At 52.2% G+C, this 27,943-nt stretch overlaps 1 protein-coding gene across 2 annotated transcripts in view; it reads right to left on the reverse strand.

The window, feature by feature from the left end:
- The window catches only part of RNF220 (ring finger protein 220), a 347,897-nt gene that overhangs the window by 98,666 nt on the left and 221,288 nt on the right, over positions 1-27,943 (reverse strand). For both annotated transcript variants that reach the window (XM_069735841.1, XM_069735840.1), the window contains exon 2: positions 20,020-20,149. In XM_069735841.1, the coding sequence (XP_069591942.1) occupies positions 20,020-20,149 (130 nt within the window). The remainder of the gene's footprint in view (positions 1-20,019; positions 20,150-27,943) is intronic.

A 27,943-nucleotide genomic window follows, 5' to 3' on the forward strand; every position in this document is an offset into this window, starting at 1 on the left:
GGGGCCGCACACTAGAGAGGTGGGCCTCCTGGAGGGGCCACACATGGGGCAATATAGGGGCCGCACACTAGAGAGGTGGACACTCCTGGAGGGGCCACACATGGGGCAATATAGGGGCCACACACTGGACAGGTGGACACTCCTGGAGGGGCCACACATGGGGCAATATAGGGGCCACACACTGGACAGGGGGACACTCCTGGAGGGGCCACACACGGGGCAATATAGGGGCCACACACTGGACAGGGAGACACTCCTGGAGGGGCCACATATGGGGCAATATAGGGGCCGCACACTGGAGAGGTGGACCCTCCTGGAGGGGCCACACATGGGGCAATATAGGGGCCACACACTGGACAGGTGGGCCCTCCTGGAGGGGCCACACATGGGGCAATATAGGGGCCACACACTGGACAGGTGGACCCTCCTGGAGGGGCCACACATGGGGCAATATAGGGGCCGCAAACTGGACAGGGGGACCCTCCTGGAAGGGCCACACATGGGGCAATATAGGGGCCACACATGGGGCAATATAGGGGCCGCACCCTGGACAGGGGGACACTCCTGGAGGGGCCACACATGGGGCAATATAGGGGCCACACACTGGACAGGGGGACACTCCTGGAGGGGCCACACATGGGGCAATATAGGGGCTGCACGCTGGACAGGGGGACCCTCCTGGATGGGCCACACATGGGGCAATATAGGGGCCGCACACTGGAGAGGTGGACCCTCCTGGAGGGGCCACACATGGGACAATATAGGGGCCACACACTGGAGAGGTGGACCCTCCTGGAGGGGCCACACATGGGGCAATATAGGGGCCGCTCCCTGGAGAGGTGGACACTCCTGGAGGGGCCACACATGGGGCAATATAGGGGCCACACACTGGACAGGGGGACACTCCTGGAGGGGCCACACATGGGGCAATATAGGGGCCGCACACTGGACAGGGGGACACTCCTGGAGGGGCCACACATGGGGCAATATAGGGGCCGCACACTGGAGAGGTGGGCCCTCCTGGAGGGGCCACACATGGGGCAATATAGGGGCCACACACTGGACAGGTGGACCCTCCTGGAGGGGCCACACATGGGGCAATATAGGGGCCGCAAACTGGACAGGGGGACCCTCCTGGAAGGGCCACACATGGGGCAATATAGGGGCCACACATGGGGCAATATAGGGGCCGCACCCTGGACAGGGGGACACTCCTGGAGGGGCCACACATGGGGCAATATAGGGGCCACACACTGGACAGGGGGACACTCCTGGAGGGGCCACACATGGGGCAATATAGGGGCTGCACGCTGGACAGGGGGACCCTCCTGGATGGGCCACACATGGGGCAATATAGGGGCCGCACACTGGAGAGGTGGACCCTCCTGGAGGGGCCACACACTGGAGAGGTGGACCCTCCTGGAGGGGCCACACATGGGGCAATATAGGGGCCACACACTGGACAGGGGGACACTCCTGGAGGGGCCACACATGGGGCAATATAGGGGCCACACACTGGACAGGGGGACACTCCTGGAGGGGCCACACATGGGGCAATATAGGGGCCACACACTGGACAGGTGGACACTCCTGGAGGGGCCACACATGGGGCAATATAGGGGCCACACACTGGACAGGGGGACACTCCTGGAGGGGCCACACATGGGGCAATATAGGGGCCGCACACTGGAGAGGTGGACCCTCCTGGAGGGGCCACACATGGGGCAATATATGGGCCACACACTGGACAGGGAGACACTCCTGGAGGGGCCACACATGGGGCAATATAGGGGCCGCACACTGGAGAGGTGGACCCTCCTGGAGGGGCCACACATGGGGCAATATAGGGGCCACACACTGGACAGGTGGACACTCCTGGAGGGGCCACACATGGGGCAATATAGGGGCCACACACTGGACAGGGGGACACTCCTGGAGGGGCCACACATGAGGCAATATAGGGGCCACACACTGGACAGGGGGACACTCCTGGAGGGGCCACACATGGGGCAATATAGGGGCCGCACACTGGAGAGGTGGACCCTCCTGGAGGGGCCACACATGGGGCAATATAGGGGCCACACACTGGACAGGTGGGCCCTCCTGGAGGGGCCACACATGGGGCAATATAGGGGCCACACACTGGACAGGGAGACACTCCTGGAGGGGCCACACATGGGGCAATATAGGGGCCGCACACTGGAGAGGTGGACCCTCCTGGAGGGGCCACACATGGGGCAATATAGGGGCCACACACTGGACAGGTGGGCCCTCCTGGAGGGGCCACACATGGGGCAATATAGGGGCCACACACTGGACAGGTGGACCCTCCTGGAGGGGCCACACATGGGGCAATATAGGGGCCGCAAACTGGACAGGGGGACCCTCCTGGAAGGGCCACACATGGGGCAATATAGGGGCCACACATGGGGCAATATAGGGGCCGCACCCTGGACAGGGGGACACTCCTGGAGGGGCCACACATGGGGCAATATAGGGGCCACACACTGGACAGGGGGACACTCCTGGAGGGGCCACACATGGGGCAATATAGGGGCCGCACGCTGGACAGGGGGACCCTCCTGGATTGGCCACACATGGGACAATATAGGGGCCACACACTGGAGAGGTGGACCCTCCTGGAGGGGCCACACATGGGGCAATATAGGGGCCGCTCCCTGGAGAGGTGGGCCCTCCTGGAGGGGCCACACATGGGGCAATATAGGGGCCACACACTGGACAGGGGGACACTCCTGGAGGGGCCACACATGGGGCAATATAGGGGCCGCACACTGGACAGGGGGACACTCCTGGAGGGGCCACACATGGGGCAATATAGGGGCCGCACACTGGAGAGGTGGACCCTCCTGGAGGGGCCACACATGGGGCAATATAGGGGCCACACACTGGACAGGGGGACACTCCTGGAGGGGCCACACATGGGGCAATATAGGGGCCACACACTGGAGAGGTGGACACTCCTGGAGGGGCCACACATGGGGCAATATAGGGGCCACACACTGGACAGGGGGACACTCCTGGAGGGGCCACACATGGGGCAATATAGGGGCCACACACTGGACAGGTGGACACTCCTGGAGGGGCCACACATGGGGCAATATAGGGGCCACACACTGGACAGGGGGACACTCCTGGAGGGGCCACACATGGGGCAATATAGGGGCCGCACACTGGAGAGGTGGACCCTCCTGGAGGGGCCACACATGGGGCAATATAGGGGCCACACACTGGACAGGTGGGCCCTCCTGGAGGGGCCACACATGGGGCAATATAGGGGCCGCAAACTGGAGAGGTGGACCCTCCTGGAGGGGCCACACATGGGGCAATATAGGGGCCACACACTGGACAGGTGGGCCCTCCTGGAGGGGCCACACATGGGGCAATATAGGGGCCACACACTGGACAGGGGGACACTCCTGGAGGGGCCACACATGGGGCAATATAGGGGCCGCACACTGGACAGGGGGACACTCCTGGAGGGGCCACACATGGGGCAATATAGGGGCCGCACACTGGAGAGGTGGACACTCCTGGAGGGGCCACACATGGGGCAATATAGGGGCCACACACTGGACAGGGGGACACTCCTGGAGGGGCCACACATGGGGCAATATAGGGGCCGCACACTGGACAGGGGGACCCTCCTGGAAGGGCCACACATGGGGCAATATAGGGGCCACACATGGGGCAATATAGGGGCCGCACCCTGGACAGGGGGACACTCCTGGAGGGGCACACATGGGGCAATATAGGGGCCGCACACTGGACAGGTCAGGCCGACCACGCTCCCACGCGGATTTATTTCTACACACTAGCAATCTTCTCCGATTATTGCTTTTTGATGCTTTTTTTGGTGCACATATTCTGAGACTATGCACCTAATACATTGAGTTATGTTAAATGCATTTTTACATGCTGCCCTTTTTCTTTTAAGGCTCTATAGGACAAGTCATTTCTTTCTGTCTTATTTTGTTACACGTCTTATTCTAGGGCTGATTTTGTAAAATCCCAGAATAAACCATTTAATATCACATGATTTTTGGCCATTTGAATGAATGAGGCTGTGTTGTTCCATCAGGGAATCCGGAAACTCTGCCCTTTAATTTGATGGTACAGAAATGTTATCCTTGTCTGTGACCCCCTCCTCCAAAATAAAAACCTTTATCATATTTTATAGTTACATATTTCAGCAATGGAAACGACTGGCGCCAAAGCGCGGCGCTCCCCACGTCCGCCCGTGACAAATCTCCATGCCATTCTTTATTGGAAGCCTCCTTTTGAGCAGCCCGTGTTCAAATACATATAATTCAATTATAACATAATAATAAAAAAAACATAGAAAATTGAGGAATCCACTTAACGTCAGGCGCCGCTGCCATTTCAATCCATAACTGGCGCAAATGTTGTTAAAGCAATTTGTTGTTACACGTGGTGTTAGCAGGAGATCGGCCGTTACCCGCGCAGGAGCCTATTTATCAAGAGGCACAAATGGCTAATAAAAGACTATAAGATTATTTGTTTCACGCCGAGCCTTATTATGTCAATGTATCAACGGCCTTTTCTGTGCTCGCTAAATGATTGGAACAGGAAAACACATGCGATTCCCCGGCCGGCTGTGTGCACAGGATGGAGAGCTCCTCATATCACCTGCACACAAGGCCCGTGTCATACGGAGGCATCTGTAGGCAATTTATGGGGGGCCGTACCACGCTGTGTGTGGCCGTAGTCTCCTCCATCAGCCCCTGTATTAGCCAGATCAGGGCGGAGAGCAGACCTGGGGTCTTGCAGGTTTCCTAGCATTGTTCCTTGGGACCATACATTACATTGTGAGCCTTACTAATGGCTTATAGTGGGATCGGCTATTGAAGAGGGAACTTACAAAAGTCCAAAAAAAGAGACCCCTCTAATGATTCAAATGAGGTATTGAAAATTGCTACTTTCATTATCGATCACATTGTCCTCGGCCAGCAGACACGACTCTTATCGCTTTCCTCCATCGTGATAAAACCGTGCGCAGCTGATTGCATCGGCGCCCCACATTAAGAAAAAAATATTGATCTGGTCTCAAATCTGATCAAATAATCCTTGAAAAGAAATTGTGGCGTAAATTGTTTTCTGGGGAACCATAAAGCGTTTATGGAACAGAAGATTGTGAACAAGTATTGCGTTCTCTCTCCGGAATGTCCGCGGCCTTGAAACGCGCCGGTTTAGTAGACAAGAAGCCGGGATATAGAGCGTTATCCGGCCTGATCTGCCTGCTTTACAGGAGGCCTACACAGGGATTAAGTTAAGTCGCACTGAAAATCTGCCGAAGCCTCAGCAAACCCACGGTGTAATGAGGCTTCTTCCACAGAAATCTCCGGCTGGAGAAGGATCGCGGCTCCAGATCTCAAGGTTCAAACACGTCTTGATCTGCCGGGAGCGGAGCGCGGGGTGACAGCTGTCACCTCACCTGTCCTCCGAAGGGGCCGCCGCTCGCTGCCTCGTTATCACATGGCTGGAAACCGGGAAAAGCCAAACTATCATCTGCTTCTATAATGACCCGTAGTGGCAGAGAAGTGGCTGCGGGGTCTAACGAGCACAATGGGGCACACCGATCTACGGGAGCAATATTTTCATCAGACATGCACCACATCTGCAAAAAAGACACGTAGTCGTGCTATAAACGCACCAGCCAAAAGCCATAAAGGTTACACGGAACGATCCCTCCACAAAGTTCATCTGTGCTGCTGTAGTGTCGCCAGTCTCTGCTGCATGATGCTCATGAACCAGCATGGCCAGGATGAACAGATCCGTGCTGAGAAGGTGAATTATAACTATATGACATGCAGTAAACCTTGTGATTATCCTCACTGACAATCGTTATTAAAAAGGGTTTCTACTGTTTAGAGAAGAGTTTTATAGTGAACATTTCCTCATTAGATTGTAAGTTCTGGTGTTGCGTAAAAACGGTCGCCAATATCGGTTGGGGCGTGCGATATATGACTTGTGCGCAGTCTTACAATAATTAAACGTTACGTAATTGTGATATTTAGAGGACGGGTTCATCCTCCCGTATTTTCTTTTTCAGATTTATTGTGTGGACTATTTACCAGCAATGACGGGGTTAATTGTCTGCGCTCTGTGTCCGCTCGCCATTGAATTTATGCCCCGTGGTGTCACCGGCGTCCCAGCTTGTCACTGCAGTCCTTATTAGCTTTCATGTCCTTTTTTTCCCCCTCTTTAAATTATAGAGCAGAGAAGCGGTGGCATCTTAAATATGTCTCCCTCTTCCCTTCTCCCCCCGCATCAACCAAAGGCAGCCATTACAAGATGCGCGGAGCACGGAGAGGGTCGCCAGCACAAATGCAGCTAAATTTATCATGCGCCCAATTATAACGTTAATTGGCAAGTCCCAAAAATCAATTAATTCGCAAATTTTTTCAATTAAAAATTGAAATAAATCATAAAGATCTTATTAAGCAAAGGCCAAGACAGTCAACTTTTTTTTTTTTCTCTTGAAGGCATCTGAAAATTTCTAAAATATAAAATGCAGCATTGCAAGGGTCTAATGCCCTTGAGTGTCTTTGTAGGAGAAGGGGGGATGTCATCAGCAGGACTGGGCTGAAGACAGATAAAAAAATATCGAGCGGTCGGCCGGACTGCCTTGTCTCCTTATTGATCAGGTGGGATTTTAACTTGCTGTGCAGATCCACAGTGTCAGCAAGTGCCAAGGGGCATTTTAGAAGCAGTCAACTTGGAGGTGTCACTTTGACATAAAAGGGTTGGGAAGTAACGCAGTGAAATCAGAGGCGAATACTTAACACAGCGTCATCTGATGGAGGAAACACATGAGAGGCAGGAAGAGACCGCGACCAGCTAGTAATAGACCCAGGACTTCTGAGGAAAGAGACACCATGGTGGCCTCTCTGGATCAAGGAAGAAGAGATCAGTGTGGCCTCCAGGGAACAAGGAAAAACAGATCAGTGTGGCCTCCGGGGGCCAAGGAAGAAGAGATCAGTGTGGCCTCCAGGGAACAAGGAAAAACAGATCAGTGTGGCCTCCGGGGGCCAAGGAAAAACACATCAGTGTGGCCTCCAGGGGCCAAGGAAGAAGAGATCAGTGTGGCCTCCGGGGGCCAAGGAAGAAGAGATCAGTGTGGCCTTCGGGGAACAAGGAAAAACAGATCAGTGTGGCCTTCAGGGGCCAAGGAAGAAGAGATCAGTGTGGCCTTCAGGGGCCAAGGAAGAAGAGATCAGTGTGGCCTCCGGGGGCCAAGGAAGAAGAGATCAGTGTGGCCTCCGGGGAACAAGGAAGAACAGATCAGTGTGGCCTCCGGGGAACAAGGAAGAACAGATCAGTGTGGCCTCCGGGGGCCAAGGAAGAAGAGATCAGTGTGGCCTCCGGGGGCCAAGGAAGAACAGATCAGTGTGGCCTCCGGGGGCCAAGGAAGAACACATCAGTGTGGCCTCCGGGGGCCAAGGAAGAAGAGATCAGTGTGGCCTCCGGGGGCCAAGGAAGAAGAGATCAGTGTGGCCTTCGGGGAACAAGGAAAAACAGATCAGTGTGGCCTTCAGGGGCCAAGGAAGAAGAGATCAGTGTGGCCTTCAGGGGCCAAGGAAGAAGAGATCAGTGTGGCCTCCGGGGGCCAAGGAAGAAGAGATCAGTGTGGCCTCCGGGGAACAAGGAAGAACAGATCAGTGTGGCCTCCGGGGAACAAGGAAGAACAGATCAGTGTGGCCTCCGGGGGCCAAGGAAGAAGAGATCAGTGTGGCCTCCGGGGGCCAAGGAAGAACAGATCAGTGTGGCCTCCGGGGGCCAAGGAAGAACAGATCAGTGTGGCCTCCGGGGGCCAAGGAAGAAGAGATCAGTGTGGCCTCTGGAGGCCAAAGAAGAACAGATCAGTGTGGCCTCCGGGGGCCAAGGAAAAATAGATCAGTGTGGCCTCCGGGGGCCAAGGAAGAAGAGATCAGTGTGGCCTCCGGGGGCCAAAGAAGAACAGATCAGTGTGGCCTCCGGGGGCCAAGGAAAAATAGATCAGTGTGGCCTCCGGGGAACAAGGAAGAACAGATCAGTGTGGCCTCCGGGGAACAAGGAAGAACAGATCAGTGTGGCCTCCGGGGGCCAAGGAAGAACAGATCAGTGTGGCCTCCGGGGGCCAAGGAAGAAGAGATCAGTGTGGCCTCTGGAGGCCAAAGAAGAACAGATCAGTGTGGCCTCCGGGGGCCAAGGAAGAACAGATCAGTGTGGCCTCCGGGGAACAAGGAAGAACAGATCAGTGTGGCCTCTGGGGGCCAAAGAAGAACAGATCAGTGTGGCCTCCGGGGGCCAAGGAAAAATAGATCAGTGTGGCCTCCGGGGAACAAGGAAGAACAGATCAGTGTGGCCTCCGGGGAACAAGGAAGAACAGATCAGTGTGGCCTCCGGGGGCCAAGGAAGAACAGATCAGGGTGGCCTCCTAAGACATTGTAGGCTACCAAGGGCTGAGATAGATGAGATCACAGTAAATTATAAATGTATCGGTCCCTAGATCTGCGCTTTCTTCTGTACCGGGGACCTGACGCCATTTTCACCAGTGATACTTTGTGCTCACGTGGGTGTATTCCGCATTTTTGGTTATTCCGCCTCCAATATTTTGGCTCCATATTCAGTATAATAGGACAATAATGGGTTGTATTACTGTATTTAGGGTCATGTCTAAGATCATTTGCAGAAATAAAAACTGATCCAATGCGCTGCTAATACAGATGCAATGATAACATTCAGAATGATAATATTCAGACAAATGGATCTAGTAATTCTGTATTGATGAGAATGTGAGATGTGTAAATTAGGGCAAAGATTGTCCCCTTCCAGTAGCAGAGTAGCCGCTCCTATATTTCAGATAAAACCGTTACCGGCCATCAGGCTGGGGGGAAGCGTTCCCATATACCTCCTCTGCGTTCAGCCTGACCTTGTCTGTTAGGAGATGCTGGTTTACCAGGGGACATTGTAGAAGGGAATTTATTGCTTAAGTTATTCTATTGCTTAATTCCAATATGTTTCTAAGAATAAGGAATAAAGATAAAAAGAATTGAAAATATTAAATAAAGGACCATGTACCTGTCAGACACAGAGTTACTGGGCCAACGTGCCGTCCTTCACTTTGTGTCCACTAGATGGCAGGATTCAGCATCGAGATAAAGCGCTGTGATAATATCATCAGTGACCCCAGCGCTGCCACCTGGGCCTGATATCATGTCACCCGCCCAGCAGGTACTTCTGACACTTATTGTACGAGACGTGCAGCCACAGCGGACTTTCAGGGTCCATTAATGCGCCCAGTCCTAAAGGCTCTGACCTCGCTGCTGAACCTCACACCCTAAATAAAACATTTTTCTACTTTTCTGTTTGGCTCTGAACCACCATCATCCACTGTGTTCCTGGTGGAAGTTTTGTCTTCCGAACAATTTGACATGGGGAAGCGATGTGCTGCATTTCCTATCCAGGCTGAACGTGTCCGTGTGAATCAGCCCTACAAACCTTACCGAGAGCCAAGAAGCTGGAGTCGGGCGTGAATTACGATGAGGATCAGGGTTTGGAGCCAGCGGCTTCCTTCCTGCTCGTGCCGGGCACTGAAGATTCATGGCCTGGAAAGGTGTAGAGCCAAGAGCTGTCGCTGGCTCCATCGGGCTCAGGTGGTTCCTCCGAGATGTGAAGGCAGAGCAGAATCCGGGCCAAAAATCTGACGCTGCACTTTGTGCTCACAGCTTGGCGGCTGATGTGCTGGCTGAAAAATGGTGGCACGTGGGGGTGGGAGATAAATAGCCTTTCCCCGAGAAGGAAATCCAAGATTTAGGTGTTAAATAAAATGATCCAAAATTGTCCTTCTAAGCTTTAAAGATGGCCAGCTGTACAGCGAGACAGGAGTGGAGGGAGAACATCGGCACGCGGCTGAGAACCCCACCTTTGGCCTATTACTAGAACCAATTACTTTATCCTCGGAATTGCAGCATTAAATCTGCAGGTTAGGAACTAGTAATGGCACCAGGGCATTCTCACAGCGTGCCGGGTCACATATCCGCAGACTGACAGTGGACACCCTGCGATACACCGGCCCCGTGTAATGGGCACACGGCCATTGTGGGATTACTGGTTTTACATGCCGTTATTTCTCGCTGTGCTGCACACTGAACGCCACGGAAAAAAGCCCCAATTATTACAGGGGCCAGAAGAAGCGATAGAAGCGTTGTAAGGATGAAGTTAAAGGGGTTGTCTCCACGTGATGGCAAAAAACAACCAACTTTACAATGGACTTGTTAGCCTGCGCTGCTCTGATGCTGGCTGTACGGCCGGCTCCGGGGACCACCTCCGGGGACCACCTCCACACAGCCACCACGTGGCATTAATGCCTGAAGGGTTAATAAACAAAGCAATTTTCAATATGTAAAGGGACGCTGTTTATAAAATGCTATCACTTTTGTGGGTTTCCAATATATAGGACCCCCAAAGTCACTTCAAAACTTAATAGGTCCCTAAAAAAATACATTTTGTAAATTTCTTTAAAATTGTAACATTATTGTTTCCTTTTTCAGACCTTCTAATAAGCGAACAAAATATAACAACATTTCACAAATGTGCTGATGTAAAACCGACATGAGGAAATTTCATTTATTCATGATTTTGTGCGATAGGACTCATTAAAGGAATAATCATTCAAAGTTTGAAAATTGCTAATTTTTTTATTTTTTTGTAAAATTTCTGATATTTTTTATAAATAACAAATTTATCATTATCATAAAAGTACAATGTGTCATGAACAAAAAATCTCAAAATCAATGGGATATGTTTAAGCCCCCCAGAGTGATCACCACATAAATGGCCACATTGGGCCGGTCACTAAGGGGTTAAGGCCGGGTCCAGCGTTCCTGTGTATGGGGAGGCTGGGAGAGATGGCATCGTGTATGGCCAGCGCTAGGATTGGGCAACCAAACATCTGTCTGACCTGATGTCTCGCGACCATGTTAGAGCTGCAGTTACAAAGTGAAATAGCAGAGCGGTCCCTGCAAATTATTCCTGTGTGTATTCCCATGTATTCAGGTGTTTGTGACCCAGGTCACCTTGTAGTCCCATGTATTCCCGTGTCTGTGGCCCAGGTCACTGTGTATTCCCGTGTCTGTGGCCCAGGTCACCTTGTATTCCCGTGTAGTCCCGTGTCTGTGGCCCAGGTCACTGTGTAGTCCCGTGTATTCCAGTATCTGTGGCCCAGGTCACCGTGTAGTCCCATGTATTCCCATATCTGTGGTCCAAGTCACCGTGTAGTCCCGTGTCTGTGGCCCAGGTCACCGTGTAGTCCCGTGTCTGTGGCCCAGGTCACTGGGTAGTCCCGTGTCTGTGGCCCAGGTTACCGTGTAGTCCCGTGTCTGTGGCCCAGGTCACCTTGTAGTCCCATGTATTCCCATATCTGTGGTCCAGGTCACCGTGTAGTCCCGTGTCTGTGGCCCAGGTCACTGTGTAGTCCCGTGTCTGTGGCCCAGGTCACTGTGTAGTCCCGTGTCTGTGACCCAGGTCACCGTGTAGTCCCGTGTCTGTGGCCCAGGTCACCGTGTAGTCCCGTGTATTCCAGTATCTGTGGCCCAGGTCACCGTGTAGTCCCGTGTATTCCAGTATCTGTGGCCCAGGTCACCGTGTAGTCCCGTGTCTGTGGCCCAGGTCACAGTGTAGTCACGTGTCTGTGGCCCAGGTCACTGTGTAGTCCCGTGTCTGTGGCCCAGGTCACTGTGTAGTCCCGTGTCTGTGACCCAGGTCACCGTGTAGTCCCGTGTCTGTGGCCCAGGTCACTGTGTAGTCCCGTGTCTGTGGCCCAGGTCACTGTGTAGTCCCGTGTCTGTGGCCCAGGTCACTGTGTAGTCCCGTGTCTGTGGCCCAGGTCACCGTGTAGTCCCGTGTCTGTGGCCCAGGTCACTGTGTAGTCCCGTGTCTGTGGCCCAGGTCACTGTGTAGTCCCGTGTCTGTGACTCAGGTCACCGTGTAGTCCCGTGTCTGTGGCCCAGGTCACTGTGTAGTCCCGTGTCTGTGACCCAGGTCACCTTATAGTCCCGTGTATTCCCGTGTCTGTGGCCCAGGTCACCGTGTAGTCCCGTGTCTGTGGCCCAGGTCACCGTGTAGTCCCGTGTATTCCAGTATCTGTGGCCCAGGTCACCGTGTAGTCCCGTGTCTGTGGCCCAGGTCACCGTGTAGTCCCGTGTCTGTGGCCCAGGTCACCGTGTAGTCCCGTGTATTCCAGTATCTGTGGCCCAGGTCACCGTGTAGTCCCGTGTATTCCAGTATCTGTGGCCCAGGTCACCGTGTAGTCCCGTGTCTGTGGCCCAGGTCACCGTGTAGTCCCGTGTCTGTGGCCCAGGTCACCGTGTAGTCCCGTGTCTGTGGCCCAGGTCACCGTGTAGTCCCGTGTAGTCCCGTATCTGTGGTCCAGGTCACCTTGTAGTCCTGTGTAGTCCCGTGTCCGTATGGTAATAATGTGTACTAGTGTTTGTAGGAAGAGCTGTGAATATTCTCTGTCCCCCCTAAGCCGCTGTATTATCAGACCGTGTCCGAGCGAGCGCAGAGTCCGGCGGTTCATTTCTCCGATTTTCTAGGTCGCTCACTGTAATTATCACAGTTGATAATTGTTACATTGCTGTGTGATATCCTGATTAAATTGACTTGGAGCTGCTGACCGTCAGGGACAATTTTCAGCAAAAATTTTGCTCCCAAATAAAAGGTTTCAAAACGTAACCAAGACATAAAGAAATGGAGCTAATTGTGTTGCGAGAACTCGCCCTAAATATTTCTTGTCTGTAAGCGGCATTTTAAAAAATCCACATTTTCTCCAGCGTCTAAGGGGTTAAAGAATCAGCCGGTGAATTTCCTTTTCCTTTTTTTTTTCTTTTTCAATTTCCATTTTTGGCTTTAAAGTGGGAGCTGGGAGGAAAATAATGCAATTGGTGACATATTCGAGGAGAGCCGTTACAACGTGTTAAGTACTTGAGAATCTCATATATTCGCTCGGCCCCTGGCAACACACATCTGCCTAATGTTAGAGTTTAAATATCCTTTTCCATTTTACATGCATTCAAGTCTCATTTGAGGGAAATGAAACGGTATTATTAAAGGGAGATTTCGCACAAATGGCCTGAATTTGACATGTCAGGTTCAATGAGGCTGCTACATATGTAACGAGGAGAAGGGCTCAGAGGCGACAGCCCTCTTTGGAGAGAAAGTCCCTGATTCTGAAATTAAATTTGCATGCGGCGTACCCAGCGTCCTTCACTCCCCACACGCCGGCTGTCAAGGGCTGTCTCTCCGACAGATGCCGAGCACAACGCCGCTGCTCCTGGGGAGACCCCCGCAGAATCCCGCACCCCTCATATTCAAAAAGGCTCTTTAATTTTAACGAGCTCTGGGTGCTGATTTCTTTCAGGTAATTTTAACTTTGGAACAGCGGAGGGGAAAGTAAAGTTCAGACACATTAACTAACACAGAGCGGGAAATGACGGCCCAGGACCAGTGATTGTGCGAACGCTGCTCCGATGCCGTGCACTCGCCTCTGTGTCTGGGACGCGTCACGTCACTCCTGTTGGGGAGAATTAGATAAATTTCGGGTCTGTTCACATGCTGTCATTTGGTTACATTCCTTTTTATTTTTTTGCCATAATTTTTCTCAAACCTGTAAGGTCCCTCGGTGCTTACGGTCATCCCGATTACAAGGTTTAGAGTATGTGCACACGTCAGGATTTCTTGCAGAAATTTTCCTGACAAAAACCGGACATTTCTGCCAGAAATCCGCATGTGTTTTTACCGCGTTTTTGACGCGTTTTTTTTGTGCGTTTTTTCCCAAATGCATAGAATTGCAGGAAAAACGCAGAAAATCCGCAATAATAATGAACATGCTAATTTTTTTACCACGATGCGGTTTTTTTTTTTGGCGCAAAAAAACGCATCCATGTGCACAAAACATGCAGAATGCATTGTGAAAGGACATGAACACCTAAGGGATACGTTTTTACGTAAATTGATGTATTTGAGGCTAAAAATCATTTTTTTGAGTTTTTATTAAAATGGTGCAGAAACGCTGCAGATCCGCACAAAAGAAGTGACATGCTACTTCTTTTGAGCCGCAGCGTTTTTCATGCGGAATTTTTCGCACCTCCCTTTTTTTTCCCTATTGATTTACATTGTACTGTAAATCACTATGCGGAACTGCAGCGTTTCTGCGCGGAAAAAATGCTGTGGATCTGCACTAAATCCGCATAATGTGCACATAGCCTATATGAGCATCCACTCATCTGTCTGAATTATGATCAACTCTGATGTGGTCGTACATCAGAAAGAAGTATTACAATCACCCCTTAAAAACGTTCTCACTGACAGACTCTCAGTTACCTCATTCTGAAGCCAGCAATAGCCTGTGTCACACAGAGGATATAGAAAGCAAATTTACATTTTTTTAGTTAAACCCAATTACAAATATGATTTTTAGCTAAAAATACATGTTTTTAAGTAAAAAAAAAAAAAAAAAAAAGGTCCTGAAGACATTTGTATCATTTAATACAGAAAACGGTTTGTTTCTTTTTCTTGATTTATATCACTGAACATGAGATTGAAAAGGGGCATTAAGGTGAGAAGTCGGGCACGCAACGTCTTCATGTTGCACAGATTGGAATAATCTTCAGTCCCTTCTCTTCTTGATCTTACATGGAGGATTCTTTGTGAATTGCGGTCTGTCCCGTGTACCAGGCGCGCTCTCTCCAGGAAGCAGAGGAGGATACGGAGCATGCGGACGCTTTATAGTTTACAGCGGAGACTGAAATAAAGAATATTTCTACATGGAATATGCAAAGTGCGAGTCCTAAAAGACGAGCGACGCTGGAGGAAAGTGAGGGTCGTCCTGGAAGACAAGCGACGCTGGAGGAAAGCGAGGGGCGTCCTGGAAGACGAGCGACGCTGGAGGAAAGTGAGGGGCGTCCTGGAAGACAAGCGACGCTGGAGGAAAACGAGGGGCGTCCTGGAAGACAAGCAACGCTGGAGGAAAGTGAGGGGCGTCCTGGAAGACGAGCGACGCTGGAGGAAAGTGACGGGCGTTCTGGAAGACAAGCGACGCTGCAGGAAAGTGAGGGTCGTCCTGGAAGACAAGCGACGCTGGAGGAAAACGAAGGGCATCCTGGAAGATGAGCGACGCTGGAGGAAAGCGAGGGGCGTCCTGGAAGACGAGCGACGCTGGAGGAAAGCGAGGGGTGTCCTCTGGAATAGGAGCGACGCTGGAGGAAAGCGAGGGGCGTCCTGGAAGACGAGCGACGCTGGAGGAAAACGAGGGGCGTCCTGGAAGACAAGCGACGCTGGAGGAAAACGAGGGGCGTCCTGGAAGACAAGCGACGCTGGAGGAAAACGAGGGGCGTCCTGGAAGACAAGCGACGCTGGAGGAAAGCGAAGGGCGTCCTGGAAGACGAGCGACGCTGGAGGAAAGCGAGGGGCGTCCTGGAAGACGAGCGACGCTGGAGGAACGCGAGGGGTGTCCTCTGGAATAGGAGCGACGCTGGAGGAAAGCGCGGGGCGTCCTGGAAGAGGAGCGACGCTGGAGGAAAGCGAGGGGCGTCCTGGAAGACAAGCGACGCTGGAGGAAAACGAGGGGCGTCCTGGAAGACAAGCGACGCTGGAGGAAAGCGAGGGGCGTCCTGGAAGAGGAGCGATGCTGGAGGAAAGTGAGGGGCGTCCTGGAAGATAAGCGACGCTGGAGGAACGCGAGGGGTGTCCTGGAAGACAAGCGACGCTGGAGGAAAGCGAGGGGCGTCCTGGAAGAGGAGCAACGCTGGAGGAAAGTAAGGGGCGTCCTGGAAGATGAGCGACGCTGGAGGAAAGTGAGGGGTGTCCTGGAAGAGGAGCAACGCTGGAGGAAAGCGAGGGTCGTCCTGGAAGAGGAGTGATTCTGGAGGAAAGTGAGGGGTGTCCTGGAAGACGAGCGACACTGGAGGAAAGTGAGGGGCGTCCTGGAAAACAAGCGACACTGGAGGAAAGTGACGGGCGTCCTGGAAGAGGAGCGACACTGGAGGAAAGTGAGGGGCGTCCTGGAAGATGAGCGACACTGGAAGAAAGCGAGGGGCATCCTAGAAGACAAGCGACGCTGGAGGAAAGTGAGGGGCGTCCTGGAAGACAAGCGATGCTGGAGGAAAGCAAGGGGCGTCCTGGAAGAGGAGCGATGCTGGAGGAAAGTGAGGGGCGTCCTGGAAGACGAGCGACGCTGGAGGAAAGTGAGGGGCGTCCTGGAAGAGGAGCGACGCTGGAGGAAAGCGAGGGGCGTCCTGGAAGAGGAGCGACGCTGGAGGAAAGTGAGGGGCGTCCTGGAAGACGAGCGACGCTGGAGGAAAGTGAGGGGCGTCCTGGAAGAGGAGCGACGCTGGAGGAAAGCGAGGGGCGTCCTGGAAGAGGAGCGATGCTGGAGGAAAGTGAGGGGCGTCCTGGAAGATAAGCGACGCTGGAGGAACGCGAGGGGTGTCCTGGAAGACAAGCGACGCTGGAGGAAAGCGAGGGGCGTCCTGGAAGAGGAGCAACGCTGGAGGAAAGTAAGGGGCGTCCTGGAAGATGAGCGACGCTGGAGGAAAGTGAGGGGTGTCCTGGAAGAGGAGCAACGCTGGAGGAAAGCGAGGGTCGTCCTGGAAGAGGAGTGATTCTGGAGGAAAGTGAGGGGTGTCCTGGAAGACGAGCGACACTGGAGGAAAGTGAGGGGCGTCCTGGAAAACAAGCGACACTGGAGGAAAGTGACGGGCGTCCTGGAAGAGGAGCGACACTGGAGGAAAGTGAGGGGCGTCCTGGAAGATGAGCGACACTGGAAGAAAGCGAGGGGCATCCTAGAAGACAAGCGACGCTGGAGGAAAGTGAGGGGCGTCCTGGAAGACAAGCGATGCTGGAGGAAAGCAAGGGGCGTCCTGGAAGAGGAGCGATGCTGGAGGAAAGTGAGGGGCGTCCTGGAAGACGAGCGACGCTGGAGGAAAGTGAGGGGCGTCCTGGAAGACGAGCGACGCTGGAGGAAAGTGAGGGGCGTCCTGGAAGAGGAGCGACGCTGGAGGAAAGCGAGGGGCGTCCTGGAAGAGGAGCGATGCTGGAGGAAAGTGAGGGGCGTCCTGGAAGATAAGCGACGCTGGAGGAACGCGAGGGGTGTCCTGGAAGACAAGCGACGCTGGAGGAAAGCGAGGGGCGTCCTGGAAGAGGAGCAACGCTGGAGGAAAGTAAGGGGCGTCCTGGAAGATGAGCGACGCTGGAGGAAAGTGAGGGGTGTCCTGGAAGAGGAGCAACGCTGGAGGAAAGCGAGGGTCGTCCTGGAAGAGGAGTGATTCTGGAGGAAAGTGAGGGGTGTCCTGGAAGACGAGCGACACTGGAGGAAAGTGAGGGGCGTCCTGGAAAACAAGCGACACTGGAGGAAAGTGACGGGCGTCCTGGAAGAGGAGCGACACTGGAGGAAAGTGAGGGGCGTCCTGGAAGATGAGCGACACTGGAAGAAAGCGAGGGGCATCCTAGAAGACAAGCGACGCTGGAGGAAAGTGAGGGGCGTCCTGGAAGACAAGCGATGCTGGAGGAAAGCAAGGGGCGTCCTGGAAGAGGAGCGATGCTGGAGGAAAGTGAGGGGCGTCCTGGAAGACGAGCGACGCTGGAGGAAAGTGAGGGGCGTCCTGGAAGAGGAGCGACGCTGGAGGAAAGCGAGGGGCGTCCTGGAAGAGGAGCGATGCTGGAGGAAAGTGAGGGGCGTCCTGGAAGACGAGCGACGCTGGAGGAAAGTGAGGGGCGTCCTGGAAGAGGAGCGACGCTGGAGGAAAGCGAGGGGCGTCCTGGAAGAGGAGCGATGCTGGAGGAAAGTGAGGGGCGTCCTGGAAGATAAGCGACGCTGGAGGAACGCGAGGGGTGTCCTGGAAGACAAGCGACGCTGGAGGAAAGCGAGGGGCGTCCTGGAAGAGGAGCAACGCTGGAGGAAAGTAAGGGGCGTCCTGGAAGATGAGCGACGCTGGAGGAAAGTGAGGGGTGTCCTGGAAGAGGAGCAACGCTGGAGGAAAGCGAGGGTCGTCCTGGAAGAGGAGTGATTCTGGAGGAAAGTGAGGGGTGTCCTGGAAGACGAGCGACACTGGAGGAAAGTGAGGGGCGTCCTGGAAAACAAGCGACACTGGAGGAAAGTGACGGGCGTCCTGGAAGAGGAGCGACACTGGAGGAAAGTGAGGGGCGTCCTGGAAGATGAGCGACACTGGAAGAAAGCGAGGGGCATCCTAGAAGACAAGCGACGCTGGAGGAAAGTGAGGGGCGTCCTGGAAGACAAGCGATGCTGGAGGAAAGCAAGGGGCGTCCTGGAAGAGGAGCGATGCTGGAGGAAAGTGAGGGGCGTCCTGGAAGACGAGCGACGCTGGAGGAAAGTGAGGGGCGTCCTGGAAGACGAGCGACGCTGGAGGAAAGTGAGGGGCGTCCTGGAAGAGGAGCGACGCTGGAGGAAAGCGAGGGGCGTCCTGGAAGAGGAGCGACGCTGGAGGAAAGTGAGGGGCGTCCTGGAAGAGGAGCGACGCTGGAGGAAAGTGAGGGGCGTCCTGGAAGAGGAGCGACGCTGGAGGAAAGTGAGGGGCGTCCTGGAAGAGGAGCGATGCTGGAGGAAAGTGACGGACGTCCTGGAAGACAAGCGACGCTGGAGGAAAGCGAGGGGCGTCCTGAGGAAGGTGCCTGTATGGCACACACGCCCCACTAGCACACGCACGGGACAGCTTTCTCACCAGTCACTCACTGGTTATCGGTCATATCTTCAGATTTCCTAAACCTATTATTCAAACAAATGGACCACACGTGCCACATTTCAATAATTTCCAGTGCAACACTGTAACTAATTTGTGGCAAGATTATTTATCAACTCTGTCATGTGCAATGAAACGTGCCCGGCCCGGTGTGTACAGCAGTAAATATGGTGGTTATTAGCGTGCATCGTGCGCTCATCTCCATCCTGACGGGGGCTTATGCCGGGACGAAGGAGCGCACTGCACCTCATTAGATGTTAATGAAGCTCTTCCCATCCGATGCAGGAGTCGTCGTGTGGTTAAAGATGCCCCAGTGAAAGTGACAGAGAGCTCTGGCCTTTGCTGTAGATTAGCTTCAATTGCCTCAATGCATGGAATAGATTGGATGTTATCTATCATGGCGCGGCCCAGGTCGTTATTTAATAATTAATAGAGAGCTCTTATTCTCCTGTGCCTGCTAAGGAGCTGATTGCAGCTCGGCCATCGCCCGGCCCTCGCCTTCTTAACCGCACGCTCACTTGAAGGAATAACCCCATCCTTTTTCATTTGTCAGCGGGATCACAATGGAAACGTGTCAGGTGTATGATTTAGGGTTCTTCCTGTTTCCCATTAAACTCCAGGATTCGCCCTCCTCCCGCGCCCGGCCACCTTACCGTCTTACCTCGCACCACAGCTCCCTCCGTGCCCCTCACTTCCTTGATGGCTTTCTGGAGGCCCTAATTGCTTCTCTGCATTTAAACCGGTGGGCTAATTTGCTGCGGCTCTTTATTAGGTTGGACGAGACCCAAATTACGCCATCAATTACACACTCTGTGTCTGAAATGCTCATACAAGGTGTCAAAGGCGGAGAAATGAGAGAAGGGTCTTTCCATAAACGCAGACCCCCAGATTACCTCTACAGACAGTGGGTCTGCGCAGACGCCTGTGATAATCGGGCCATCCCAGCCCAGTGTGCCCCCATCACATGCACCCCACCAGTGACTGTGGCCAGAAAAGACCACAACATGATGGCAGCCTGGAAATATAACCAAGGTGGAGACTCGCAGCCGGTCTGTGGTGGTGATGGACAGGATCTCCGTGGGTTGGTGATTTCCCCATGTAATCTGGCCATCGGGATGATCGACAATCTGCAGATCTTCTGCTCACTGGGTACACACTGATGACTAATGTTTACTGGGCTAGCAACTCTCCGCCATTAATTGTAATGGATGTGGACCTTCATACCACCACGGTTTCCCTTTACCTGATGGTGACTTGGATTAGTTTCTCCAGCTCTTGCTCCATATGTTCTTGTAACTCTCCGGGACGCAGCAGGACCTGGCAGATGGGGCAGATCGGGGCCTGGCTGTCAAACAGGGCCACTTTCTTTTTACCTGGAGAGAAATAAAAGCACAATTGTTAGGATCAAACCTGAAGATTCACAATGAAAGTTTCCCTGGCACTGCAGGGGTTAATCCCTGTATCTAATCATGCAGTAGCAGGGAAGAGCCTTGGCCCCCAGTCCTATATGTCAGTCATAAGATAATGCAGTGACGGCCTAGATCATACCGGCGGGGTTGTGGTGATATACTGTAACTCCTCATTATGCTGCACTCAGTATACGGGTGACAGCGGCAGAGACCAACAGTGATGGAAACATGCAATAAAAATGCAAATTGCTGCTAATTAAGATGTTTATTGTAAAACAATGCTGATCTTAATGCCAACCACGTGGCGACTGACGGGGCAAGACTGCACCGAAGATGGCCATAAATAAAAGTCAAGAGCCCTCCTCGGCAGGAAAGCCTCTCCTGCGGTTCCTGACAGCCAGCACTGCCCCGGCCGTGCCCTCCGCTCTGCACATAGCTCCAGAGCCGAGCATCATCTGCAATTATCATCATCTGCACCTAATGACAATGGGACATTAGTCACAGACCGGCGCCTGCAGCGCCTCTGGTGGCAGAAGTGTGGCTTTACTGACGGTCGGAGGAACATACATCTCAAGGCAGATGCATAAGTTATCACGACCCGGGGTTCCACTTTAGGTCTGCAGTCAGGTAGGTTCCCCGTACATAGAAATGCCAGTCCTGGTTATACAGCGATACATCGAACCATGGCTGCACGATACGCTGTGTGTGGTCCTCCGTGGCTGACAACTGCATGGAGGAGCTGGGATAGACGCCATATTGGTTGTCACCCAGCTTTTCCCAAATATTCAATAGTCCAGTTACTCAGATGTGAAGCGCGTCGGTGTATCACCGGGGTCCAGCTGCTTCATAGGCCGTCTGGTCAATTACTTGGCTCGCTTCCTGTGAGGTGTCATTTTAGGCCACGCCCACTTGTCAGACAAGTCGCAGGAATAGTGTAAAATACATATTAGATATGGTGCAAATGATGAAAGTTCCAGGAGTCTGGGACATCTATCACTCCGGACTCATTTTACCACTTTTGGGGGGACGACACGAATGTAAAGAAGCGTGTGCAGCAGAACAGAGGAGGACGCGTGTTTGTGTCGCGGCCTCGCCAGGCCCTCGGCTCAGTGTCCGCAGAAATTCTTGTGTATGACGCGGCTGGCAGCGGCCAGGAATAGCCCAGCGCGGAGCCATTCAGCACTATTAATAGCCGCAGCCTCCGGTAATTGACAATGAGGGCGCAGGGTTTTCGCCTTTTCCTAAATAAACAAGCCCTTGTTTAGAAGCAGAGGATATCCTGTCATATGTGTACGGCAAGAGCACGGTCTCCTTGGCTCTGCCAACCGCTGTAACAGAACATAACCAGACAGATAGAATACATGAAACGCGACAGCAGATAACGACCACTCAACGGGTTTAATTTGCCGATTTCTCTTGTCTTGCAGCATAGCCGTCATGCCTGTAGACGTGAGGTTATATTATCGGCCTCATAATCTCCAGGGGTTGCTTGTGTTCCTGCAATCCTGCTTTAAATAAGATGTTTAGCGAAGCCTACACCGGGTTGTCAGCCAAGACGCACGCTCAGCTGCCAAATTCCAGACGGACAGAAATGGTGTTTTATGTCTGGAGCGACGGTGAAAAATACTAAATAAAGATCTATTGTATCTCTGAAAATAGCAAATGATAAAAAGGAAAGGGGGCAAATACTTTACATCCCTGTGTGGCCTCACGGTCTGACCAATGTCCATTGCTCCAGTATACCTACGTCAGCTGTACAAGCGGTGGGTGCAGGTTTGGGTTATCGCCATTGGCAGGACTTGCAACAAGTCTTCATACCCCCTGAGCTTTGCATTTTTTTTTCACGTTACATCCACAAACTTAAATGTATTTTATTGAGATTTTCTGTGATACAATGCACATTAATAAGTATTTCTGATGGGTAAAGTAAATGATACAAGGTTTACTAAATATTTTAAAAATAAAAATCTTAAAATTGTGAGGTGCATTTGTATTCAGCCCACTGTAGTCCCCTAAATAAAATCCTGAGTGACCAATCACCCCCGAAGGCACAAACTTAGTACATTGTGTTCACCTGGGTGTAATTTATCCTCCGTATAACTATAGCTGTTCTGTGAAGGCCTCAGCGGTTTGAGAACGTTAGGGATCAAATAGCATTTTGAAAACCATGGAGCCCAGCAGATATGTCAAGGATAAAGTTGTGGAGAAGAATAAAGCAGGGTTACATTATTAACAAATGGCCCAAGCTCTGAATATCTCACGGAGCAAAGTTCAATCCATCATCCAAAAATGGAAGGAGTATGGACAAAGTGCAAACTTGCCAAGACATGGCTGTCCACCTAACTTGACATCTCAAGCAAGGAGAGCACTAATTAGAGGAGCAGCCAAGAGGCCCATGGTCACTGGAGGAGCCGCGGAGATCCACAGCTCAGGGGGGAGCATCTGTCCACTGACAGCTATTGGCCAAAAATCTGGTCTTTATGAAAGAGCGGCAAGAAGAAGACATTTTTGATAGCCATGTAGGGAAAACAGTGAGCATGTGGAAGAAGGGGTTCTGCCCAGATGAGACCAAACGAGAACTTTGTGAGCTAAATGCAAAACACTATGTGTGATGGAAAACTAACACTGCACATAACTCTGAAAACACCATCCTCAGCATCACACATGGTGGTGGCAGAATCCTGCTGTAGAGAGACTTTTTTTCAGCAGGGGCAGGGAAGCTGTTCAGAATTGATGGGAAGATTGAGCTAAATACAGGGCAATCCTGGAGGAAAACCTGTTATAGCAACAGAAGAATTGGGACTGGGGCGTAGTTTCACCATCCAGCAGGACAATGACCCTATACATCCTGCCAGAGCTACAATGGAGGGTTTATATCAGAGCATATTCTGTGTGTGATCGGCGCAGTCACAGTCCAGACCCAAATCCCAGAGAATCTGTGACAAGACATGAAAAATACTGTACTGATCGCAGACGTCTCCATCCAATATCACAGAGTGAGTGTGCAAAGAAAAAGGTGGCAAACTGTAACCTCTAGATGTGCAAATACTTCTTCAAGGCACTGTAGTGCTACATAAAGTGCAATGTATGTAGCGGAGAATATCTCCATAATGTGCCATCAATTAACGCCATCATTCCTAATCCTGAACCTCCTGATTAATATAGTCTGAGAAAGTGACCTACATATGGGGGGGGATGCAGGCAGGTGGACCACTAATAGCGGTCATTGCTGGTTGTCCTCCTTGGAGAATTCCCTTGTTAGAATTCGATACAGGATTATTTTTGTGTTTTAGCCTCCAAGTTGCACAAGTCATAAGTGATATTTTTAATGTATACCGCCTGTCACTGAGCGCTGCCGCAACTTACACAGTGTATACCACCTCTCACTGAGCACTGCTGCCACTTCCACAGTGTATACCGCCTGTTGCTGAGCGCTGCCACCACTTCCACAATGTATGTCGCTTGTCATTGAGCGCTGCCACCACTTCCACAGTGTATACCACCTCTCACTGAGCGCTGCCACCACTTCCACAGTGTATACCACCTCTCACTGAGCACTGCCACCACTTCCACAATGTATACCGCCTGTTGCTGAGCACTGCCACCACTTCCACAATGTATACCACCTGTCACCGAGCACTGCCGCCATGTACACAATGTATATCGCCTGTCACTGAGCACTGCCACCACTTCCACAATGTATACCGCCTGTGACTGAGCACTGCCGCCATGTACACAATGTATATCGCCTGTCACTGAGCACTGCCACCACTTCCACAATGTATACCGCCTGTTACTGAGCACTACCGCCATGTACACAATGTATACCACCTGTCACCGAGCACTGCCGCCATGTACACAATGTATACCGCCTGTCACTGAGCGCTGCCGCGATGTACACAATGTATACCGCCTGTCACTGAGCGCTGCCGCCGTGTACACATTGTATACCGCCTGTCACTGAGCGCTGCCGCCATGTACACAATGTATACCGCCTGTCACTGAGCGCTGCCGCCATGTACACAATGTATACCGCCTGTCACTGAGCGCTGCCGCCATGTACACAATGTATACTGCCTGTCACTGAGCGCTGCCGCCATGTACACAATGTATACTGCCTGTCACTGAGCGCTGCCGCCATGTACACAATGTATACCGCCTGTCACTGAGCGCTGCCGCCATGTACACAATGTATACTGCCTGTCACTGAGCGCTGCCGCCATGTACACAATGTATACCGCCTGTCACTGAGCGCTGCCGCCATGTACACAATGTATACCGCCTGTCACTGAGCGCTGCCGCCATGTACACAATGTATACTGCCTGTCACTGAGCGCTGCCGCCATGTACACAATGTATACTGCCTGTCACTGAGCGCTGCCGCCGTGTACACATTGTATACCGCCTGTCACTGAGCGCTGCCGCCATGTACACAATGTATACCGCCTGTCACTGAGCGCTGCCGCCATGTACACAATGTATACCGCCTGTCACTGAGCGCTGCCGCCATGTACACATTGTATACCACCTGTCACTAAGCGCTGCCGCGATGTACACAATGTATACTGCCTGTCACTGAGCGCTGCCGCCATGTACACAATGTATATCGCCTGTCACTGAGCACTGCCACCACTTCCACAATGTATACTGCCTGTTACTGAGCACAACTGCCATGTACACAATGTATACCGCCTGTCACTGAGCGCTGCCGCCATGTACACAATGTATACCGCCTGTCACTGAGCGCTGCCGCCATGTACACAATGTATACTGCCTGTCACTGAGCGCTGCCGCCATGTACACAATGTATACCGCCTGTCACTGAGCGCTGCCGCCATGTACACATTGTATACCGCCTGTCACTAAGCGCTGCCGCGATGTACACAATGTATATCGCCTGTCACTGAGCACTGCCGCCGTGTACACATTGTATACCGCCTGTCACTGAGCGCTGCCGCCATGTACACAATGTATACCGCCTGTCACTGAGCGCTGCCGCCATGTACACAATGTATACCGCCTGTCACTGAGCGCTGCCGCCATGTACACAATGTATACCGCCTGTCACTGAGCGCTGCCGCCATGTACACAATGTATACCGCCTGTCACTGAGCGCTGCCGCCGTGTACACATTGTATACCGCCTGTCACTGAGCGCTGCCGCCATGTACACAATGTATACTGCCTGTCACTGAGCGCTGCCGCCATGTACACAATGTATACCGCCTGTCACTGAGCGCTGCCGCCATGTACACATTGTATACCGCCTGTCACTGAGCGCTGCCGCCATGTACACAATGTATACTGCCTGTCACTGAGCGCTGCCGCCATGTACACAATGTATACCGCCTGTCACTGACAACCACGGTGTCACCAGTGATGATTACAAGTGGGTGTAATTACGCTGAGCGCCTGTTGATCTTTTTAAGGAAATGTTGATCGTTGACTTATGTAATTTCTATTGATCTGGATGTTGTGGTGAATCCTTCCTAATGGATTATTAATCATTGACATTTCTCCTAATCACTGAGCGCTCCGTCCGTGCTGGAGGTCGCACACATCAGTCACAGAGGCAGTGATGGTAATGAGAAGACTTATTCCAGGTCTTATCCATTCCTCCACGTCCAATAATGTAAACCTTCATTGTGAGCTTTCTGATGTCGGAACCGCCGGGGCCGACACATGAGCAGTGATGGGACTGCACCGAAGGCGCCGACGCCGCTGCACTGGATCATCATGTTCTTCATTCGCTGGATCTGTCAGCACAGACTGACTGTTCAAACCAAGCACAGCACCTTGTGGTGGACATTGCTCTAATAAAGATCGTACCTACTGTACTTCTGTATTGGTTCTGTAATCAGACATGCTGATGTGGTGCCCCAGGTACTTGTTCTCCATCCATCTCCGACCCTCGTTCCTCCTCTCACAGCTCCGTCCGTACAGGAGCCCGAGGAGGGTGGAGATGGGGACAAGTGCTGGGAAGCTGCACTTCATAGCGTTACTGCATAAAGAGCAATGTCCAGCAAACAGATTTGGGCACTAGAGGGCGATTTCTATTAGGGCAGTGTCCCCTACAAGGTGTCAGCTTGGTCTGAGCTCCTGCCTTCTAGAAAGGTCTAAATTGAAAATCTCCGACCATTTTACAGTAGTCTGTGTAAGACGACATTCTCACATCCGTGGGACACAGCCGAGCACTGTCTGTTTTCTTTTTGGACAACACACAGAAAACGTAGATTTTCACGGATCTATACACATCCATGAAAGTCACTTGAGATCCAGCATGGATTACTAGAAGGGATGTGTCCACAGTAGATCACATCCACCTGTATTACTGGGAGTGATGGGTCCACAGTAGATCACATCCACCTGTATTACTGGGAGGGATGTGTCCACAGTAGATCACATCCACCTGTATTACTGGGAGTGATGGGTCCACAGTAGATCACATCCACCTGTATTACTGGGAGGGATGTGTCCCAGTAGATCACATCCAACCTGTATTACTGGGAGTGATGTGTCCACAGTAGATCACATCCATCTGTATTACTGGGAGTGATGGGTCCACAGTAGATCACATCCACCTGTATTACTGGGAGTGATGGGTCCACAGTAGATCACATCCACCTGTATTACTGGGAGTGATGGGTCCACAGTAGATCACATCCACCTGTATTACTGGGAGGGATGTGTCCACAGTAGATCACATCCACCTGTATTACTGGGAGGGATGTGTCCACAGTAGATCACATCCACCTGTATTACTGGGAGGGATGTGTCCCAGTAGATCACATCCAACCTGTATTACTGGGAGTGATGTGTCCACAGTAGATCACATCCATCTGTATTACTGGGAGTGATGTGTCCACAGTAGATCACATCCACCTGTATTACTGGGAGTGATGGGTCCACAGTAGATCACATCCACCTGTATTACTGGGAGTGATGGGTCCACAGTAGATCACATCCACCTGTATTACTGGGAGGGATGTGTCCACAGTAGATCACATCCACCTGTATTACTGGGAGGGATGTGTCCACAGTAGATCACATCCAGCTGTATTACTGGGAGGGATGTGTCCACAGTAGATCACATCCACCTGTATTACTGGGAGTGATGTGTCCACACTAGATCACATCCACCTGTATTACTGGGAGGGATGTTTCCACAGTAGATCACATCCACCTGTATTACTGGGAGTGATGTGTCCACAGTAGATCACATCCACCTGTATTACTGGGAGTGATGTGTCCACAGTAGATCACATCCACCTGTATTACTGGGAGTGATGGGTCCACAGTAGATCACATCCAGCTCTATTACTGGGAGTGATGTGTCCACAGTAGATCACATCCAGCTGTATTACTGGGAGGGATGTGTCCACAGTAGATCACATCCACCTGTATTACTGGGAGGGATGTGTCCACAGTAGATCACATCCAGCTGTATTACTGGGAGGGATGTGTCCACAGTAGATCACATCCACCTGTATTACTGGGAGTGATGGGTCCACAGTAGATCACATCCACCTGTATTACTGGGAGGGATGTGTCCACAGTAGATCACATCCAGCTGTATTACTGGGAGGGATGGGTCCACAGTAGATCACATCCACCTGTATTACTGGGAGGGATGTGTCCACAGTAGATCACATCCACCTGTATTACTGGGAGTGATGGGTCCACAGTAGATCACATCCACCTGTATTACTGGGAGGGATGTGTCCACAGTAGATCACATCCAGCTGTATTACTGGGAGGG

This window comes from Ranitomeya imitator, chromosome 8 (assembly GCF_032444005.1).
Source record: "Ranitomeya imitator isolate aRanImi1 chromosome 8, aRanImi1.pri, whole genome shotgun sequence".
In the NCBI taxonomy this organism is placed as follows: domain Eukaryota; kingdom Metazoa; phylum Chordata; class Amphibia; order Anura; family Dendrobatidae; genus Ranitomeya; species Ranitomeya imitator.